Here is a 21,489-nt window from a genome sequence, read left to right as displayed (position 1 = left end):
CAAAATAGGAATCATTATAGCTCTTCCCACTGTCTTCGTAGACACGGGTACATTCATCATGGGAGGACCCCGATGCAAATGGTGATCTATCTATGTATTGCTGACCACGCACACGCAAACAACATGGCACTGTTTATCGCGTGTCACTAAGGAGTTGCATGTGGAAAGCGTCTCCTGAAGACTACCCCGAGTACGCTACAATTAGCAGACTGGATAAGGGTTTCCTATGGGCTAGAGGGCTGGTGCAGATCTTGGTCGGCAGACAGGAAGCTACAACACGATACGACGTCCCCACGGGTATTGATGACACCTGTATTGAAGACAGCACATTTGCTTTTTACGACGTAATCCCCCGTGACGTCAGTCGGGTACTATGTAGTAAAGCAGCAGGAAATGTGCAGATAGTCAGTCCTGTGGCCGAAGAGGCACTAAGACGAGCAGAGAAGGCTAGATGTAATAACCTGTCTGGCGCCCATCAAACACTGCGTGCAGATTCACTGGTCAATCAGATCTTTGGTACGAGACGGTCCAGTCCAGAGTTTATTTTCGAAGCTTGGCGGGGGAAAATGGGCATTAGAAGCCGTGAAAGCGCACTTGGTGGCAAGTACAAGAAACAAGAAGTACAGTTTGGCAAACGTCACCTAGGTTGGAAGAGCCTCTTCAGGAAACCAATATCTTTGCATTTAAGGGCAAACAGATGCTCAGGTGGGTAGGCAATTCTGCTGAATTCCGAAACGTCCTTTTTACGGCGTGATAATATAGACAAAATCATAAATGGGAATTTCCAGTTTTATTCAATGCCAAAAGCCTTACATTTCTATTTTTTGAAGCATCATCGTTGTAAGGTTCAGAAAATAGGTGATATAAAAATGTTAAAGGGGCGTGAGCCATCCCGCACCAGAAAGGGGAACCCCACAATCAACCAATCACTGTTAACAGTGATTGATTGATTGTGGGGTTTAACGCGCCAACGCAACGTAGGCGATGAGGCGCGCCGTAGTGGAGGGCTCCAGATTAATTTTGACCACCTGGGAATCTTTAACGGGCGCCGAAATCTCGTACACACGGGCGTTTTTGCTTTTCGCCTTCATCAGAAATGCGGCCGCCACGGCCAGGAATTGAACCCGCGTCATTGTACTCAGCAGCACAACGCCTTAGCCACTGAGCCAACGCGGCGGGTGAAAGGGAAACTGTAGTGCTGGAGAAGGGTTAAAGGAGTGCCCTGAGGAAGGGCGACGCAGTGCGCGCAGGGAAACGAGCTGCGAGTGTGCTGGCCAGAGGGTTGTTGATGACACCTCTTGTTTGTTAGTGACAAACGCGGTCGCAGTGTTCAACAGGAAGTTCACCAGCAGATCAACAGAAGGTGCAGCTAGGCTTTCGCTTTCACTTTCTTAGAAAGTTCTAGACGTCCCCCGTAATTTTTTACGGCTCTTGTAGAAATGACTGGAACAACCGCTAGTTCAAGCGGGGGACATTCCAAAAAAATTTGACCTTTTGTTGGCGTTATCTGCGCTAACATTTTTGAAGAGGGGAGTAATGTGTAGTTGTTTCTGCGGTAAAATCTTAATCATGTTGTTCTACAGCGAATTCTACTGCTCCTGTTTTACAATGTACAGTTTAAGCATACATTTATATTACTCCCACAACCTAAACCTCACCACGACCTTAACACGAGACCTTGCCCTCTCCTAACGCAAATAAAATCCCGCAGCTTCCATTTTATATTTTCTTGAAACGCTCCTTTCTCGCTCTTTCTCTCGGTTTTCTCTCCGTTTTATTTTTCTCCCTCGTAGAACCTTTATGACTTCGCTTGTTGTTACAAAAACAAGGCCGTAAGTTTCAACACACGCCAAAGAAATTTTCAAGCAACCCAGCGCGCAGCTGCGCTTAGGGCGTCGTCAGAAATTGGCTCCAAACACAGAGTGAGTATTCCAGGTATTGTTCTGACGGTGTGCTTAACAAAGAAACCGCCCGGAACGCATCTCACCGTGGCGTGCTGCTTCGAATACTAAGATAGCAATAACCGTTCTTGTGGGAGCATGGCGAAGGGCGTGCTGAAGTGCGGCATTGACTTAAGCTACATATCGGTGAGGTACTCGGGAAAACGAACTCGCCCTCATTCCGCCCCATGTCAGCATTAGTAGTCTGGCTTCTCCTTCTGACTTGCCTAGTAATGTTCTTTCCGGCGTCAGCGATGGTTTTTGACAACGCCACTTACAGGAAGAAGCTTATCTTTGCCATCTTCATCTGCTTAATAATACAACTGCGTAAAATCTTAAATTTCCTTTGGGGTGGTTCCTATTCAAGCCTTCCAGGAAAACAAACGCGGCTGATCACACTTCCGAGACTGACGAAAGGAAGAATGGGCACTGTTATCTCAAGGGTGTGTTTGGCTGTGCAGAAGGCCCTTTTTTTCGCCCGCTTTCTTCGCCCCACTCCTAGCACCTTTGCGTGGCCCGAACAAATGGTGGAAACACCCCTGTTTCTTACGCAAGACCAACGAGACAAAGTGGGGCGTTTTGTGTAAGAGAGACCCACATAAAGAGACGGACGTGAAGGTGAGAGAGAAAGAAATGGAAGCGACTGGGCAGCGCAGGAAGAACTCTCGCAGAATTCTGATAACGCCGGTCGCCGACGTGAGTTATGGCGTCAGCCGCGGCTGCACCACACACACGCAACGGGCGTGGCTGCGCCAGCGTGCATTGTCAGTCTCCGCCGTGAATGACTGCCTTCTCTTGTGGGCGACTGCAGTGATGTCTTCCGCGTTCACGCGTGCCAGATTTGAGGCGGGTCGCTCAGCTTGTTTGCGTTTCGCTCGATGGGTCGAAAAAAGTGCGACTCATTCAGCTTATAGACATGTCAGCCAGTCAGTGAACCGTGCAAAATGGTGGGGGTGGGCGCGAGATGTTGATCCGATACAAAGTTGCGCGAGCGCCTGGGCATGTGCTCCTTTGTTTATACACCCATTCGCGGTAGTCGATAAGGACGCAGTAGTGTTAAGTCATCTGAAGATCTTAGTCTACATTGTGGGCCGTGCTCGCGCGAGAACAAAGGCTACAAGGGGGTGTGCTTACTTTGTGGTTTTATTGCCATTATGGCGGTTCTTTTCTGCTGTGAATATTTACTTTGAGGTCTCAATCTGCTCAAATTCAAGCTAGATTCGTATTAAACTTAATCCGTCGAAATAGGTGCTTGTGGCCCACCATGCACGGCGTAATAAGGTGCCACAGATTTAAGACTGCTGGTGTGTTTTGCGGCAGAAGCGTGGTGCACCTGTTGACAGCACCCGCGGAAACTGGTTAGCCATTGCCGGAAGCCTCCACCCTAGAAGCGGCTCGTATTGTACGTGCGACAGCGGTCTACGACCCTATGGCGCTGCCCTTGCCCTCGCATGCGCATTCGTGAAATATCTTAGGGATAGCCGTATACATACTTCTTCGCAGTAATTAGGGAACAAGAGGGAAAATAATTATGGTTCGCAGTCAGGTTTATTTACATGCAGGGAGATACAAAAACAAGCGAACAGTGAGGACTATACCGACAGTGACGACTAATGAATTACAACGATATCTACAAGACCGTACGAGAGAAGGGTTGAGGTAGTACATCAGGCACGCTCGCCGCGTATCCGTCGTGCAAGCTGTATGTCCTTGGGCATGATGGTGACCCGTTTGGCGTGGATGGCGCAGAGGTTTGTGTCCTCGAAAAGCCCGACCAGGTACGCTTCGCAGGCTTCTTGCAGGGCCATGACAGCGGAGCTCTGGAAGCGCAGGTCTGTCTTGAAGTCCTGGGCTACTTCGCGAACGAGTCGCTGGAACGGGAGCTTCCGGATCAGCATCTCGGTCGACTTCTGGTAACGCCGAATTTCCCGCAAGGCGACCGTTCCTGCAAGTAGGGAAGTTAAAAGAATGGGAACAATGCCCGTTGCACTGATGTTTGCAGCTCGAGCAAAAGCGCAGGTGTACACGGCATGGTGGTGTAGGGCGTAATTAGAGTAGATTCGGCGCTGTTCAGTACCCGCGTGCATAATACGTAATGCAGGCGTCCCCTTCGGTTTGCGCCAGCAAGAGCCAGGTGCAGCAAGCGTCAAGCCAGCGGTGCCCACAATGAGGCATGTACGGTAATGGCGGGATAACAAAAGCTGCGAGAAGGGAACGGTTTGCAGGAGAGGCAAAGGGAAAATTGAAGAAAACCGACACCGAAGCGCTATTTGCAATTACCCGTCTTCTCGGTTTGTGAAGCAAGGCTTGCGAGTGTGGGAAGCCCAAAATGGTGCACGGTCAGGTGCTGGGTGATGATTAGTAAAAAAAAGGGCTGAAGACTATCGGACACCGCAGGAAGTTGGAAAATTAGTGGCCCTCTCACAGCAGCCCCTGCACAGTGCAACGTGCCTCGACAAGTTTGCTGCGAATAAATGTTCCACCAACGCGGTCTAACGCGAGAGTTGGTGAATAGCCAACATCGAACAGTAAAAGGCTGGGAGAAATTGCACTCAAACGAGCACCTGCGTAGCTAAGCATGGTATTCTGCTTAGATGCCTTACGAGGCTGGTGAGCAGCCCTACGAAGAGTGCGCAGCCCCACACATACATTGTTAGTAGGATGCAGGAATATAGGCCTTGACTAGCTTCGCGAGCAAATACCTTTATCACGAAGAAACACATTTCGAAAGATGCGCTCATGGCGATAAAACAAGCGAAAAGCGAGGACAAACGAGACAGGAAAGCTCAAGCATTATACCCGAAATGATCAAGAAACCCAGAATTAGCTGACCGAACCCCGTACCCGTTCATTCATGAGAAGCACCATTAATCCCAACAGAGGCCGTGTAGAGCCAACAATCCCTCAAAAGAAATGCATCATTTACCCGGCCTGTATCGGTGAGGCTTCTTGACGCCGCCTGTTGCCGGAGCCAACTTCCGTGCGGCCTTCGTCGCCATCTGCTTCCTCGGGGCTTTCCCGCCGGTTGACTTGCGGGCCGTCTGCTTAGTGCGTGCCATGATGTGCCTACCGCAGCTTGAACTTGCCCAAAGGTGAACTGAACGAACTGTGCTCGGTGCGTGCCTTTAAATGGGTTTGCGCGGGCATGCGCGTTTGGGACGGATTGATTGGCGGTCACGAGGGTGCTATCCTGTACGGCCAGTAATGCTGGGGTTTGGAAATGATATCAGTGCAACGATGACGAGCAACCTTGGCTGATAGAATTGGCGGCTGTGTCAAAAGCCTTTGTAGTGGGTGTCATGACGATATCCGGAAAGAAACAAACGGCCACTGCGTGTGTGTGTGGCTTCTAGTCTGCGTCTCTGTGTGCGTGTTTCTTGCAGTGGCGTATGTGTTAAAAAAAAAATCACACTTAAGTCTGGTTATGTGCTTTCAAGGCGAAATATTTGCGTACCATTGTGACGGGGAGCTTTTATATTCACGTCCACCCATCGACACAGCAGTCACGCTAGTTACCGCCCTCGATCCTTCCTGATTAGTTTTATTCTGAGTAGAACTGGACTGGAAGGGACTTTATTCTTGAAATAACTTTATTCTATCTGAGTAGAACTTCTTGCTGGGATCGTTCGTAAATAGCACCAATGATTTGAAGCCCAGCGAAAAAAAAATGTGCGCCAATTCTACCCGTGAATGCTGTTGGAAAGCAAAGCTGTAAACGACACCCACAACAATTGTCCATGCGACGTCACTTGAATTCTAACACGTGGCTCTAAAAAGAGTGAAACCGGAGACAGGTTAAATGTACTTAACCACACCCTTTATTACTTCACAATGACATTCACGATTGCTTCATGATCAATGTGATACACACTGATATTTTCAGGTCTCACCGTAGAAACATTCTTTCCTAATGTTAAACCAATGCACGATCCATAAATGGTTGTTGGTTGAGTTTTACTGGCGAAGGACATGACTGCAAACTCTTCCATTACGAATAGGATGAACCATTTGCTTTGCGTTTTTGAGGCATCCCCATTAGAGTACCCGACAATGGCACTAACAAAGGACACTAACCTACTTCAGTCCGATCTTGACAAGGTAACCAACTGGTGCAATGAATGGCTCATGGAACTAAACGTGTCTAAATGTAAAGTCATGCGCATATCACGGAGTACTAACAGCACCCCTGTATACTATTTGAACAATGTTTCGTTAGAGCCCCTCCATTCTAATAAATACCTAGGTGTCCACATTTCAGCTAACCTAAATTGGACGCTCCATATAGAACATATCATTAGCAAAGATAACCGCATGTTGGGTTATCTGCGCCGTAACTTCTCAAACTCCCCAACCTAAAAAACCTTTTGCTTTATAAAATACTAATCAGGTCAAAACTCGAGTATGCTACGCCAGTATGGGACCCCGGCCGCGATAATCTAATCACTGCTTTTGAAATGGTACAAAAAAACTACACTGTCTTCCCGTAGGGGAACCCTGAGTAGTATGCGAAGCAGCCATGGGGTCGACTGCTGACGGGGCAGAAGAGACGCGCATGCGCAGTACAGTGCGGACGGCGGACAAGGGAGGGAGGGACACAACCCCGGGCATGAGATGCTCCGCATATAATAACTCTGTTCGCTTCATTCACTCCAACTATAACCATACTGCAAGCATCTCATCCGTGAAATCCATCATCGGGCTTCCATCTTTAGCTTCCCGTCGGACCACTTTTCGTCTTACATTGTTTCACAAACTATACCATCATCCCACCCTACACAACCAACTCATTAATCAACCGCAATACATTTCTCGCCGAATAGATCACGCTCGTAAATTTGGCATCGAACATAGCTGCACGCGATATTTTTCCGAATCGTTCACCCTCAGAACATTACGTGATTGGAACCGCCTTCCACGAAATGTCGTGACCATAAATGATAACCGTTTATTTCACAATGCGTTAGCCAATGTTGTATAACCAGGATAATTTGTTTTGTTACCATAGTTGCTGCATTCGCATGTATTTTTGCTTTATTTGTGTAACCCACTCCCATCCGTAATGCCTGTGGGTCTGAGGGTATAATAAATAAGTAAAATAAATAAATAATCAAAGGTGTAGTGATCATTGTCGGGCACTCCATGACAGATTTGGGTGTATTCGGTGAGGTGTATGAAAATTAAGACTCCATCGCTTGTATTAACGAAACACATATCCCCGCAGTCGACTTGCATTATTTGCATTACTCGCAGACGCCGTTATCATACATTATGCGGTTTGCAATTCACACGAGCGCTTTGAACGAGCCCATGTGGCAGTCCGGTACAGCGTCTGTATCTCCGTCTTCTCGTGCGGGCGTAGCTTCATCTTGGCGCACCGCTTGATTGCTACCAAGATAGTAGCAAGCATTGGCAGGAAGAAGCAGTAAGATTGCATGAAAAGGCAATGAGGGGGGGAGGCCGCAACCTATCGATGTTCGCTCGTAACATGTTCTTCCTGGCCAAGCTATGGTATGTGATGCAAGTAATACACTGTTCGCGAGTAAATGCGCAGAAACTGCACCGTATTATTGCTGTATTCATCTGGGGTTCCCAATGGGGAAGAACCAGCCGTACGAATCTTTTTCGTAAAGTGCGAGCGGGAGGGGTGGGCTTATCACACCTTTTTTTTTTTGCGACAGCTTGTCAGCAGATTTATGTATCTTCGCGATGCGAGTGATGCCTTTCTTCGCAAATTTCTGCAAAGTGTTTTGGAGGGTTCACTGATTTGATTAATTGTGGGGGTTTAACGCGCCGCCGCGACGCAGGCGATGAGGTGCGCCGTAGTGGAGGGCTCCGGATTAATTTTGACCACCTGGGGATCTTTAACGTGCACCGAAATCTCGTACACACGAGCGTTTTTGCTTTTCGCCTCCATCAGAAAAGCGGCCGCCGCGGCCCGGAATCGAACCCGCGTCCTCGTACTCAGCAGTGCAACGCCTTAGCCACTGAGCCACTGCGGCAGGTCAAGTTCTGAACTAATGTGTCTGGTGTGTTCCAAGCTATATGGATGAATAAGACGTTCAAACTTAACAGCGCTCGAATAAACACAAGAATTGCGTGCCTAATGTGTTCGCGTGCTGTGGTTTGTGCGCAGTTCGATCAGCTGGAGTAAAAAGTTTTCTACCAGATTTCTTCAGTTTGGAGAGCGTATGTTTATTTCAGCCAAGTGAAACGGGTATAAAGTTTGCACACGAAACGCGGCAAGTGAGAACGCACGATGGCCTTTGGGAAGAAGAAATGTACCAATTACAACCAACAACTTTACCATCTTTTCCTAAAGAAAGTTGAGAAAAGCGCGAAAGCTTTCTCACATCAAAACTACAGTGCGTCACAACCTTCGCGAGAAGTTCGTCCAACCTTCGCAGGAAGTGCGTACAATCGATCGCCAAACCTTCAAAACCACAAAATAAACGCATCTACGAACGACCTTATGTATACCGATACGTGTTTTACGGGAACAAGGTATTGTACTTCTCTTCTTCCAAGTGATCGATGCGTGCATTGTCTAATACCGTTCCTTTTTCGCGATTTTTCAAGTAACCGTTTCGACACAATGGAAGCCCGGTTTCATGCACGCGTAGTGTGGCCAGATTTTATCACAGCTTTTCGATCGACCAACCGGTCTACGGGGAAATGCATTAGATTTTTGACAGCACGCCATCCGTCCCACTAACAAAGCTGTCGCTTTCAAAAAACAAGAAAAGAAGGTGGGAGAGAGAGAGAGAGAGAGAGAGAGAGAGAGAGAGAGAGGGGGGGGGGGGGATGTAGAGTCCTGTGGTTTAGCGGTGCGTGGTGGCTGCTGGTTGAAATCAGGCGGTGACGATGGCAGCCACGGAGTGGTGGCAGCTCTTTGTGACCAGGAGTGTTTGCCCGTCTAGGGCCGAGCTGCCCATCGCACGCTCTCACTGTTGATCACTACTTACATGAGGAAAAGGAATCTTGGGGGCATGCCCACATAGAGTGGACAAGTGTTGGGGGGGCGCCACGAAGGAGGCAATTCGGTGAGGGATACTGAGCGGTGTAGATGGGATGCAATACTGCCCGGAAAATAAGGGTAGATGGGAACTCGCAATTGGCCCGAGCCTACGTGAGAAAGAGGGTTGGGCTTAACAAAATACGCCCGTTCTATTCCGTACCGATGGTTAACCCACCACGCTGTAACGTGTGGCCGGTGTTTGCCCGTGTGTTACTCCTTATGGTTGATTATAATCGTTCCTGCTCACGTCATCGCTTACCGTAAACTGCATGCTCCTTGGGAGTACGTATGAGCGCGGCGTACTCATTTAGGCGTAACGTGTGACCGGTGCTTGCCATTTTCACGTTGACGCGGGGCGGCGCTACCGCCCCCGTCCGCCGCTGTCGCTTGACCTGGGCTTCACGCAGAAGCTATCTCCGCGCGCAGTCTGCTGTGACAGAGAAAAAACCCGGGAAATTTCACTCCCTTTATTTATAACTCCACTTCAACGTGGTTTAATGCTCAGCATTCTTTGCCGAGCACCCGACTGTTGTGTCGAACAGAATGTTGGGAAACCAAAAAATAAGAAAAATAAAAAAAGTAAAATTTTCACAAGAGTGATCTGAAAAAAAAAAAAAATATCCAGCTTACACATCTACCCCCGAAATGGGAGAATAAATTAAAGAAGTCCGCAAAAAAGAACATTGGAAATACGAATAAAAATAGCGATGCAAAGACACTTCATCGCTATGATGGTATAAATTACCAGCCACGGTGGCTCAGTGACTATGGGGTTGTGCTGCTGAGCCTAAAGACGTGGGTTTGATTCCCGGCCTCGGCAGCTGCTTTTCTGATGGAGGCGAAAAGGGAAAACGCCTCTGTGTTAGAAATTTCGGTGCACGTTAAAGGTCCCCAGATGGTCAAAATTAATCCGGAGCCCTCCCCTACGGCGCGCCTCATCGCATGTGTGGCGTATACGCGTTAGTCCCCACAATCAGTCAATAATGGTATAAATTTACATCACTGGCGAAACGATAGAAAATAAAGCATAATAAAATAATCCAACGTATCTCGCTACTCGTAGTCACATTTGGCTGTAAATGCTTCACACCTTAGACAAGCGGAATAAGAATGCTACGCATTAGTAGGCAATCCTCTGTATTTCTGGAGAATCTTTTTTGCGGCTTTCTAGGTGCGAAGCATTGATAACTCCGGTAGGTTTTTGGTATCGTCACATTTTGTGCCGCAAACACTGCTGGTGCTGAGGTAACCCAAGACACTGGAGCGCTTAATTATTTGTCTCTGATAGTTCAACGCCAGCAATTATACCAGTAAAGAATCAGCTAGGCCACTTCCAAGTACTGATTTTTTCCCTAGCCTTTGTGCCCTCGCACTTTTTTTTTTTTGAAGCTGGTTTCAGCTCCCTTAAACAACATTTCTGCCACGAGAAACATCCTGAGCGCAAAGTTTACATTGGCAAGACCTTTCCAATCCACTAGCATTGCTGGAATGGCTCGTACTTGTCAACATTGCTTAGCGCATAAAGCAAGTCTTCGGAGCACCTTTGGCAGAGACAAGGACATGCACGAACATGTCAGCATTTTCGTTTAATTGAAAACTCGCGTTAGATTGGTTTTAACGGAAACAAATAGAAAACGGTTTAAAGGCGGCGTCGAAAAGAGGCGAAGTAAAAGCCTACCAGAAAGAGACACCGAGCACAACATCACCAATAACAAAAAAATTGGCCGCGTACCTGCTCCTTTCGTTGCAAATGTCGTCAAAAGACGATAGTCTTTGTAGACATTTGCCAAGGAAATGCCCTCCTTTGCTTTCCCGCTCACCTCTCATGCTGTTCCTGTACCGTCGCGCTCATCCAAAGGTTTGCACACTAAAGGTTTGCGTAAGGCGATTTGATTTTACCGCGTTCCACTGCTACAGGCCGGGTTCTTCGATGCCAGCGCTGCAGTACGGCGGAGACGTGCGTGAATGGAGGCGGCCGAGTACAAGGTTTATAGAACCGCGTGGCTGTGCTCCATATGCGTTCGAAGCAGAACGTGGAACCTAGCTAGTGGAACCTTTCGTTGGGTGATTTTCATATGCCGCCAGGAGGCGGCGGTTTTCTGTAGTAGATGTAGAATATAATTTGCTATTGAAAAAGCATGCATCCATGAATTTTTTAATAAAGGAACACTGTAAATATCCCTTGTGTACTCATTTCCTTTCTTATATTTGCGTAATGTCTTGTTCTTGTCTTGTTCAACAAAGTTGACAAGTTTGAACATATAAACCGGGCTTAGGCGTTTACATTGGCTGTGAGTATATAAGACTATTGCGCAATATCATCTTTACTTTGGCCGGATGGCTGAATAAAGTCACAGACAGACATATAGACAGACCAAAATTTCTGGGTTTAGTAGCCCAAGAAAGACTATCGTCTTTAAAAATGCTGGCCCGCGCAACGGGCCAGTGCTACCGCTGCTCCAATCAGCCACGTTGGCGACCTGTGCCAGACCACAGAGCGGCGCCATGATGCTGCTGCTAGTGATTGTCGCACAGTTCGGCCGTTTTCTGGCGATGTCCCGCTTGTTTTCATTTTGTTTGCCCACGCGTTCTCAAGAATTCCTTGAAGGGAATTGAAACTTGTGAAAATACATACTCATACAAATATCTACTACAGACATATTTTATTACACAGCACTAAGCGCACCTCACGGCAGGTGTCTTTACGCAATTGTGTTATTATCAGCTTCACATCCCCTAAGTATCCTCATACGGATGCCTTGTAATATTGTTCGGTTTCTCCCAAATTGTGGAGTGAAGCCATTCCTTGCCTCATCGTGCGAAATTAGTGCCGTTATTCAACCCTCTTCTGGGGTGGGATGGTCTAAACTACTTTTGATCACGTCGCGAAGCAAATGACAATATTAAGACATCAATTCGCTTAGAGAACCGATTAAATAAACAACCTAGACTACCGAAGTGCTTTCAAGGTGGTGTCACCTGGAACGCCTGATTAGTGCTCAAATTCTTGTGGCACTATGAAACATTCAGCGTTGCAAAACCTTAAAATATAAAATCAAGAACTGCAGCGCTCGCAAGGAAGGCTTGTATTTTTGACAAAACGGGTAATGAGGTGAACTGTGTTACTGTGTGCTCCATTGGTGGCATCCGTATTACTTGAAATAAAAAAATTTATCGCATGATAAAATTAAAACCGTTTTTGGGGCTTACACGTTTTTGCTTTGTTTTAATACTACTCGGTGACTCCTCATTCGCGAATTACTGTTTTTAATCAAGAATTCATTTGTCAGAGAGCGAAGTTCTAGCAAACAACACAGAATTAATTTTGGAAAAATTTCTTGTTTTTTTGCGTGCGACATTCTTCAAAGTACGAAAGTGAAAAGAAAAAGATATCTGTTTTACACTATTGTGAGGGTGACATACGCGCTATGCAGGGCGGCTACAAAAAAAAATCTTGCGTCGGCCGGGAATCGAACCCGGGCCACCCGCGTGGCAGGCGAGTATTCTACCACTGAACCACCGACGCCGACAATACGGAGCGAAATAAGAATCCTTGCACAGCTGGTTTCGCAACGGCGGCTGTTATGTAGGTCACTTCAGTTCTGGTCAGAGTGGACAGGCTCTGCCCGCTGCACGCAACTTGCAGATTCCAGGACGCGTGAGATGACAGTGACAGAACACTTATAGAGAAAAGCAAGGTGCGGTTTTGCCTTATAACGATATAAGTACACTTTACCGCTTTTATAATACGGAAACTGCGATAGGTAATCAGGCTTGAATGGTGGGAACTGACGTGGTAAAATTTCTCACGATGCAGTTCTCATGTACGCTGCATTGTTTTGTTTTGTAGTAGCGTGTACCTTCGCCCTTGCCATACCCTTTCTTGGCTTTGCCTGTTTAGGGCACCCTTGACAAATTTTTGATCTGGCTTGTTTTGAGTAGTACTGCATGCTATTTCCTGACAATACCCTTGTATGTTAACAGAACTTCTCTGTGTCGACGCTTGTCTGCTGCTCGTGGCTTTGGACCTTTTGCTTAACCATTAAAAATGCGAAAACTTAAAAAGTCAGCTGCCCCTGCTTATAAAACACGGGCTTTACACACGAGAGTAGTGCCATAATTTATTGCTCAATGTGCTACTTGGTTACATCCCAAAACTTTTATGTTAGCATACTATGAGAAAGGTAATGGTAGTATTTCCTTCAACAGTCTGTGAAAGCTTGTCCTTATGGTCTAGGGCGTCTGATTTTCACTACTTATCAGAAGGAAAATATTCAGTCTTCCAGACAGGCTTTCTTCGCATGCTGTGGGCCCATGCACGGTCAAAGTCCTCTGTATACTCAAAAAATTGCGCTGAAAAAATTGCATGGTTTTGGATGAACGGCAGCGCATACTCTGCAGAACTGCTGCAGCTGCCTCTGAAACAATACACAATAGTCGGCAACATAGGCAAGCAGAAAAACTGCATGTAGTGTCAGACCTGAGAACAGATATAAATATAAAAAAAACAGTGACGTTGAATACTTGAGTCTCGAGGAATGTTTCTGGCATCTGTAAACTACTCTGCGGCTAAAGTTTTCTGGGACAAAACTTTTACCGAAAACGCTCTTGCGCCGGAAACAAAATATAATCGCAACAGGCGCACAAAATTTCACAAACATCCCTCCAAAGTACACATCGAATAGAAAGCGACACGATGTAGTGTTGGGAGCAGACGTTTGTGTTACACGCCAGCAGAAGCGGAAAGCGTTACATCACCTGTAGGTGTGCGAGCCTTTTTAACTGTACACCTACTTGTTTGTATGTCTAAACTTTACCGGTTCGTTTTTTTCTCTCAAGCCGACGCGCGCCCGATACTCAGAAAGACCCAACGTTCTGAACGTAGTATCCATACTTTTGATCCCAACTATGCGCCCATAATCAGCACCGCGTGGTACTTGTTACGGGACACTAAACCTGCGAACAAATACAGGTATCAATTATTAAAACGAATAATTAACGTAAAAGGGAAGGTCTCACCCCCAAGTATAACGTCCTTCACTCAGTCCTACCTTTAGCATCCCAGTTTCTTCTCCTCCTCAGATCCTTCCCCGCCTTCTATACTCCTCCTCTCGTTTTCCACTCCAATCTGCAATCCGCCTAATCCCAATCTTCTTCCTGTCTCCCATTGCGCATTCTCATTTCTGTCTCCTCCAACTTTACCCAACCATTTATCACACATACCATTCTCCCTCCCCGAATATTCCGCATCCTTCGCTATTGTCTATATCGTTTGTCTATATCCTCCACTTTTCCAGTCCTTCATATCTTTACTATTTGGTTTTCTTCCCATGTCGCGCAAGTTTCCCCCATCATTTACTACTCTCATTCCCCTTCTCATCCTTTTTCCTTTCTATCTCCAATCTCTTTCCCTCCACCTCCAATCCCCTTCACATTCGCCTATTCTCTTTCCTCTCCCTCACAGTATCCACTTACTCATTACCACTCGTCCACGTTCACCTCAGAGCCTTTTCCTCCCCTTCTCTCTCCAACCTCGTTCACATCCGGTACACTTCTTTCGCCTTTTTTTTTTTAGCTCTCTTTTTATCTCCCTAGCCAACACTTCCCTTGTACTCATATTTCCCTCTCCCGCCTAAAATCCTATCACTATTTCCAATTGCACTTTCCCTCTCCCACCGATTTCTCTTTTCCTACAACCACTTCAACGCACTCCCGCTGTCCTAAATTTTTGGCCTCCAGAAATTCCCCTTCCCGCTACTCTCTGTTTTGCACCCTGTTATTCCTCTCCCTTTTTCTGTTGTTGTCCCTCTCTATATGGGATATGATCTCCTCCTTTCCAGCCTCCAATCATTTATTCGCCAATTCCGACTGGTTCAGTAACCTGCAGTATAGCAGGACCATCAGTAATATTTTAGATTATTCGAGTGACAGAAAGACGATCTAAAATTTTCGCGTCTGCTAGCCCAAGGCCGACCACCGTCTGGTAACAAAATTTATCCTCGCTTAAAGGGGCGCACCCACTCCTTCGGATTGCGCTGCCAGTTTTTTCGCGCATGCGCGGGGGGTGGGCCGGAGGAGTTTTCTGCGTACACAAGACCTCGGGATTTCTCTTTCACCTAGCCTCTTCGCCTTAAAAATGTCGCTAAGCGCCGAGACCATCGACGCAAACGCTTACGAAAAGCCCGGTGATGTTTCTTGCCAACTTTTTCCCTCAATAAACCGGAACGTTCAATAATATCACTTGTCAAACGTGACCCCAGCTGCTAGATTGGGTGCTGGATCATCCGATTATCATGAGAATTCTTATTGAACTACAGAGAAAAAGCAGTTCACCAACATTGGGTCACTTGTTCGAAACTCAATTGTTAACTTTCCGCAGTTCCCTATCAGGTATACCTCTACGTGATTCCTGTACATAACCTGTGGAATATGACAAGACATGAGGTACAGAGGCATCCTCATCCCCTAAGAAACTGTCCAATTGATTCAAATGTTTCAATTATTCCGGCACCATTGCGTGTAGAAATAACAGCCAGTAACACTGTCACGATCGCCTCTCGGCGTAGTTTAAGGTCACGAAGGTCCGGGCAATTATGATCGGCGCTAGAAAAAACGACGCTTGTATGCGTGACTTGTCATAACAACGCCAAATAAAAAGGCAAGCTTGCGAAAGGCGGGTGCAAAAACATCGTGCACTGTTGCTCGTGTAATTAAGTTGGAGGTACATTTGGTCCAATTGGCCATGTTTGCCGTAAGTGGCCCGCACGTGATTATTAGTGTAAGGTACAGTAGCTCTCGTATATGCGGCAGAGTATACGCTCTGGCTTCAAGGACTCTTTCTGAATACGTGTCATGAACAAAGTTGTTTGAGCTATGTAGGTCTTGACAACTGGACAGCAAACACGAGCGCTGCAAAAATACACACAAGACAAAGTGAAGGTCAGTAGTAGCACCCAATTTCATCACCTCTTGCGGTTAAGTGGATGTGACGCCGCGCTGCGGACTAAAAAAGCGCCGTTATCTAGAATTAATTACGCTTAATGAACCGCGAGATCTGGGCTATTTATTAGACAAACCCACATTCGTTTTTAGGATCATTACCAGCTAGAAAGGAGTAGGAGTGCGGACTCCGGGAGCGTGGTAAGAGGAATCATAATATGCGGAACCTCGGCTAATCTCTGGTGACCCAAAATGTTGTACTGCGCTTATAGGTATTAGGCGACGAGATATAAATGGAATAAGGTTATCACGCTATTTTGTTAGCCCTCAAAGGAGAAAACGGTAATTCGGGCCTCCCCCACAAGCCGCCATCTCTGGACGTTGTCGGGATCGAGGCCACGCATACCGCGTGCAGCCTGCCCTGATTGTTTGTAATGATTGAGAGTGTCCGGTCGACTCCCGACCGGCCAAGTGAGGACCACAGTGCGGTCGCTTAATTTTCTTTTTTCTTTTTTTCGTGTTCTACGGGCGGCCCACGCCTTTCGTTGTGCTGGCGAGTTTTTGTCTAATCGGGGGACCATCTATCTTCCTATGGAAAGTTACGGCGCAAACGGTCTCTGGAGACGGTGGGTCCGTTCGGCCTTTTTCTTGTTTATTGTGCACCCACAGCTGTCTCAAGGATTTCTACGGCAAGGACAGCCGCGAAAGGGCGGAATTTCGCCAACGGTGTATGTGGTAATGGGAAGACTAGGAGAGAATTTCTCTATAATTCAGATAATACTGAGTAGGCTCAGTCAGAACTGGGCTGAAGAGGCATAAGCTTATCTATGCATTGTTGAACGCCACAGCTTAACGTCGTAAATAACACTGCTAAGGCTAATTTTATATAAAGAGGCAAAGACGGAATGTCACGTTAAACTCGTTTTCTCTTTCGATTTGCGACTTGGTGGCCGAGTTAACCGATTTTTAGAGCTTTAAGACTTGGATATATATTTTTTATTGTGGCAAAGGAAGCCCTCTATGGCAGCCCTAGATTCGACGCGGTGCTCCTCAAGGTGGAGGGCTAAGGCCAACGTATTTAAACCTGGCTTTCATCGAACTCGTACAAGCTCTGCCAAAAAAAGAAAATGTCCACGACCCCTTTCGTACAGATAACATTTGAGTCTGGCCATCAGGTGTTCGAAGTTTGCACTTGCGGACACAGCTTCCGTAGGCGGCGAATGTGATGGGTTAATACTCATGAAGGCAAGGTTTGACTATTTGCGGAGGCAACTGTACAGAGGTCGCACTCGCTCGCAAGCTCCTGTCGCGGTATGTCATAACCATAAATGGGAAGTCGGTGCTTTACTCCAGTAATTACAAATTTATCGGCGTTGTAATCCACAGGAATATTTCATGGAGCGCGCATGTAAGGCTTTCCGAAGGGAAAACTGTCAGCGATTGTCCGCATCTTCCAGTTTCCTGTTATAAAGATGTGAGTCACCTCGGTAAGAGGAAGGCTGCAGATTACCATGAACACACTGTTCTATAGGGGTGGTTTAAGTACGTTACAGCCTTCACGCGATTTCTTATGCGTACAGTCTGATGATCGTTTGTGTTGTATGATTTGACGAATAAAAGAAATGAAACGAAATAATGCATGCTCCACTAACCATCAGGGGGGGTTTTCACGAGAGATGGGACACGTGTGTCAGGTCGAAATCGTTAATTTTGACGAAAATTTTATATATAGCCCTTTGTGCTCAGGCGAAAACATATATTAAGTTAGTTCTATAGGAAAAATTTCGCCTACCTAAAAAAAAAATTCCCAAAGCTGGCTCGGGTGGCAGGTGCGTTGGAGAAGTCACGCGAAATTCAAAACTCTTGCGGCTGTATAACACACACTATTGCAGCTATTGCCGCACGGTTTCTTCTGCAGAGACGTTGCATACTTTCAAATGGGTTCGCATAATTGTTTGTAATTTTCAAGTAAAATTTTTTTGGAGGACAAATTACAAATTTGACACGTCAAAAGTTGCCGAAATGTCAGGCCCTGTTTTTCTGCATCTACACAAGATAGGGAGTTCAATTTCTCTAGTATTATTTCCTTATCCTTCAGCGCGCGGGCGCGCCATCCCTTGGTATTTTTCATAATTCGCAGGGTTTCTTTATTATTCAGAATAAATAATTACGCAATTAGTTCGTCGCTGAAAATACCGCAGTTACATTCCTCTCGTGGCTATTTACAAGTGCCTTATAGACACTTGAATGATTAGGACAGTACTTCTCGAGTTGGATAAGTAATTAAAATTTATTTACTACATCTCGTTTACGAACAAAATTACTGGCAGCTACTCCACTGTAATGGAGACATTATGCGCTAGGTTTAGTTTGAGTAATGTCATTGCTCTTGTTTTTTAATTCTTGGCGCATGATAGTTAGGACACCCAGTATACACGTGCTTGAGGCACTCAGTTTATTCGGTCAGACCGTTTGGTCTCGTTGTGTAGGCTCTGCTCCTGCGTAGTGAACATCCAAACCCGCATTCGAATTCAGTTAGCGGTGTTTTTATCTTTAAGGTTTCGGTTTTCAATCGGTTGTCATCCTTGAAGATTAAAATTTTGTATCACCCCTATAAGTTATTTACAACGTCTTTATGCATTATAAATGGGATTTCGGCTAGTCTCCGCTACTGTTTTGTGTACCTTCTTGGTGGCTTTACCTTCTCAGCTTGGTTTCGGCTATTTCTTTTGCATATTTTAAACACCGTGGTTGTTTCTTGTTAGGCTGATTTACATTTTTTTTCAGTTATGGTGATTTTGCCCCCTTTAGGTCGGTTTCGCCTCTCTATATAGCCAGCAAAGGGCTGGGTGAGCAAGCTGCTGTGAGGATTTACGTACGGTATTTTTTACAATTGCAATGGTTCCAGCATTTCAGTTGCATTTTGGCTGTTAATAATTTCAGTTCGTATGGTTTTATGTGCCCTAAATAGGTTTTTATGGTTACATAAACACCATGGCATGCTCAGATGACGGCTGGTTGTGCTGACTAGGAAACGCATATACGCACCCCTGACATGGGCCGCTTCAAATAAACTTTCATCTCTCTCTCTCTCTCTCTCTCTCTCTCTCTCTCTCTCTATCGCTGATACACGCCTACATGAACGACTACAGTGCCGATAAAGATGACTACACGTGCACGCACGTCTCCGCTGCGATATTTCCCGGTTGTCGTGCTCTCTCTTTTACCCCCAAGTTCACGGTAGCAAGCCAGCTTTAACACCCAATTAACTTTCCAGAATTTTCTGCTGCTTTTCCCGCCGCCACCGTCCGATTGCTTAGCTATTTGTGGTAGGGAGTGCACCCAAAAATATCCATAACTATCACCTTAACCGAGCACAAATAACCAGGACAAAGACAAGAACAGGCGCTAACTTCCAACGAAATTTTATTGAACCATGGTGAAATATATACGAGTAAAATGACAGCGGATAAGAGATACAGAAAAGGTTACAATTATACAAAATATTAGAATACCGAATCAACTCGGTGCTGTCTCCCCGTGTAAGTCACTACCATAACCAGTTCTTTTTTTAAGAACGCTGGCTCCTTTTTTGACCAGGCTATCGATGTCGTACTGACACATTCGAAGTCGCCTGGTTGCACTTCAGCCGCCTCTACTTTCTTACGCGTGCACGGATCAGAATCATGAAACAACATGACTGAATATTCGAAGTATGGCTCACACACGCGGCATACACTGCAGTGAGTCGAGAGGTTCCCATTTTTCTTTTCTGTATGTTGTTCTCATGCTCGCGTAGCCTGGAGTTGACGCACCGTGCCGTCTGTCCTATATATGCCATTCCACAGGCCAACGGAACACGGTACCGAACGCCGCCATCATTTTCGACGTATTTGTTGAGATGCCCAGCCCGTCTCTGCTTTTTCTACTGTTCATGTGTCTCTACAGAGCCTCGTGAGTTTCAGTGTTGCGGACATGACAACCCGAAGGACAGCTTTCTGCCCTATTTTCCTTTGCCTATGTGCGACCCCATGCAGTTACGGCATAACGGCCGTCTTACACCACTCAGTGTTGTCATGCGAACTGGTTTCAGCCACTTCCACTACTATCTTCTCACGCCTGCAGTCAAAATCACAGAGACTGTCACAATTACATGCTCAGGATGCCCTTATTTTCTTAGCAAAGAAACCCGTACCTACAGAGCACCCTGCACAAGGTAAACATAGGACTTCTTGAGCGGGCTTAGGATGAACATTATGAAATACCAACTAGCCCAAACGCAAGCCCATCTTCAAAAATATCCGCAACGCGGAATACTTATGAAGCAAATAGTGCTTAGCCATCGAATTTAGAGTAGAACCCGGGTTGAGACAGCTAGTCGCTGCAAAAATGCCAACACAGGAAGCGCCGCATCAGGCCACCCACGGAGTATTAGCGATTATGTCCAATACTACACTTGATGCGCTCCTTATTTTGCCCTTTCTTTTCCCTTTCCCCGCGCAGCACTCTATAATTTCATGTGGACAGAAAACCCTGCAGTCAAACACACCTCCAGTTCACCCATTTATCCTTGTGGCCGGCTGAAATTGAGACGGATAACTTCCTAGCCCTTATCAAGCTTTTGCGCCTAGAACGATTTCTGTGCAGGCAACTTACACCTCCTTGATAAACAAGGTTGACGCTTGGAAGATTTAACCCTCACTCTATGTCCTTTTTTTTTTTTCAAAGCCGTATTATGTCACTAGCTTCCAGATCGCTCGCTCCTTTATTTTGACTAACTCAGACGAGCGAGTTTTTGCGGCAACCCTTTTGGCGATAATAAAGCAGGCGGACCTTCCTAACTTAGCACAATCCGTACGCCCCTCTTGGGACGTGAACTAAGTGACTTCGTTTTGTTTTGCCTACTTGAAACGTGTCTAGCGCACATTTCCTGCCAGTCTAGATAGAAGTGTGCCATGTTCCTTTCAAGCCCTCTCACAGTATTTGTTTCTGCTGAGAAGGGACGTTAGATTGTGATGGAGCACTTTGCAGATGAAAGCGAAATGTAGTCTTTTCTGAGGGGAGTGGGCTTGCCCGCTGCGGTTTCTTTATGCACTTTCTTCTTTGAGTGTGTCAATAAAACTTTTACTACTGTGGGTCGACTGGTAGCCCACTTATCGCTTTTATTTCCCCGGTAACGCCACACGGAAGCAAGGTAGGATGTGCGAGGTAAGGGCATAAACTGACGGCGTCATCAAGTTTCCGCGTAAGCTGCTACGGTTACTCGTGCCATAAAAATAACGTCGCTGAAATGGGTTTCCGAGGCTTTGAATTATTTGTAGATTTTATAAAGGCATGCGGGTATAGTAAACAAGATAGCCGGTCACTCGTCCGCATCGGCACCGAGCAGCTTCCTTCTCGTAAACCTACGGCCACTGGAGAATCCTTGTCCCGTAAAATGTATCTCCGTGGTTGGTAAATGGGGCTTTCGAACGTCTGTTTTAGACTGTCGAAGTTAACACAAATTATTCAGGTTTCGTTTTGGGGCAAAGCAGTTATGGCCACCTTCACCAGAATTATACGGCTTGCCTATGGTCTGCAGACACAACGGCCCAT

At 46.3% G+C, this 21,489-nt stretch overlaps 1 protein-coding gene and 1 non-coding gene across 2 annotated transcripts; both read right to left on the bottom strand.

The window, feature by feature from the left end:
- Positions 1-3,469: 3,469 nt before the first annotated feature.
- Positions 3,470-5,057, bottom strand: LOC144174922 (histone H3.1). The gene is made up of 2 exons (XM_077703909.1): positions 4,867-5,057; positions 3,470-3,885 (listed from the first exon to the last, which is right to left on the bottom strand). The coding sequence occupies exons 1-2, from the start codon at positions 4,997-4,999 to the stop codon at positions 3,608-3,610; spliced, it is 411 nt and encodes a 136-aa protein (XP_077560035.1). The 5' UTR covers positions 5,000-5,057; the 3' UTR covers positions 3,470-3,607.
- A 7,353-nt stretch (positions 5,058-12,410) lies between these two features.
- Trnag-gcc (transfer RNA glycine (anticodon GCC)) lies at positions 12,411-12,481 on the bottom strand. Its single transcript has one exon. It is a non-coding gene; the product is annotated as a tRNA-Gly (tRNA).
- Between the last annotated feature and the right edge of the window lie 9,008 nt (positions 12,482-21,489).

Source organism: Haemaphysalis longicornis, unplaced genomic scaffold (assembly GCF_048455015.1).
Source record: "Haemaphysalis longicornis isolate Haplotype H1 unplaced genomic scaffold, Haemaphysalis longicornis Haplotype H1 scaffold_3, whole genome shotgun sequence".
NCBI classification, from domain to species: domain Eukaryota; kingdom Metazoa; phylum Arthropoda; class Arachnida; order Ixodida; family Ixodidae; genus Haemaphysalis; species Haemaphysalis longicornis.
Note: the sequence above shows the minus strand (reverse complement) of the source record. Positions and strands in the feature narration are given on the sequence as shown.

Coding starts and splice junctions, on each gene's coding strand:
- LOC144174922 (XM_077703909.1), bottom strand. CDS start 4,999: ATGGCACGCACTAAGCAGACGGCCCGCAAGTCAACCGGCGGGAAAGCC. Junction 3,886..4,866: donor GCCTCACCGATACAGGCCGG/GTAAATGATGCA, acceptor CCCTACTTGCAG/GAACGGTCGCCTTGCGGGAA.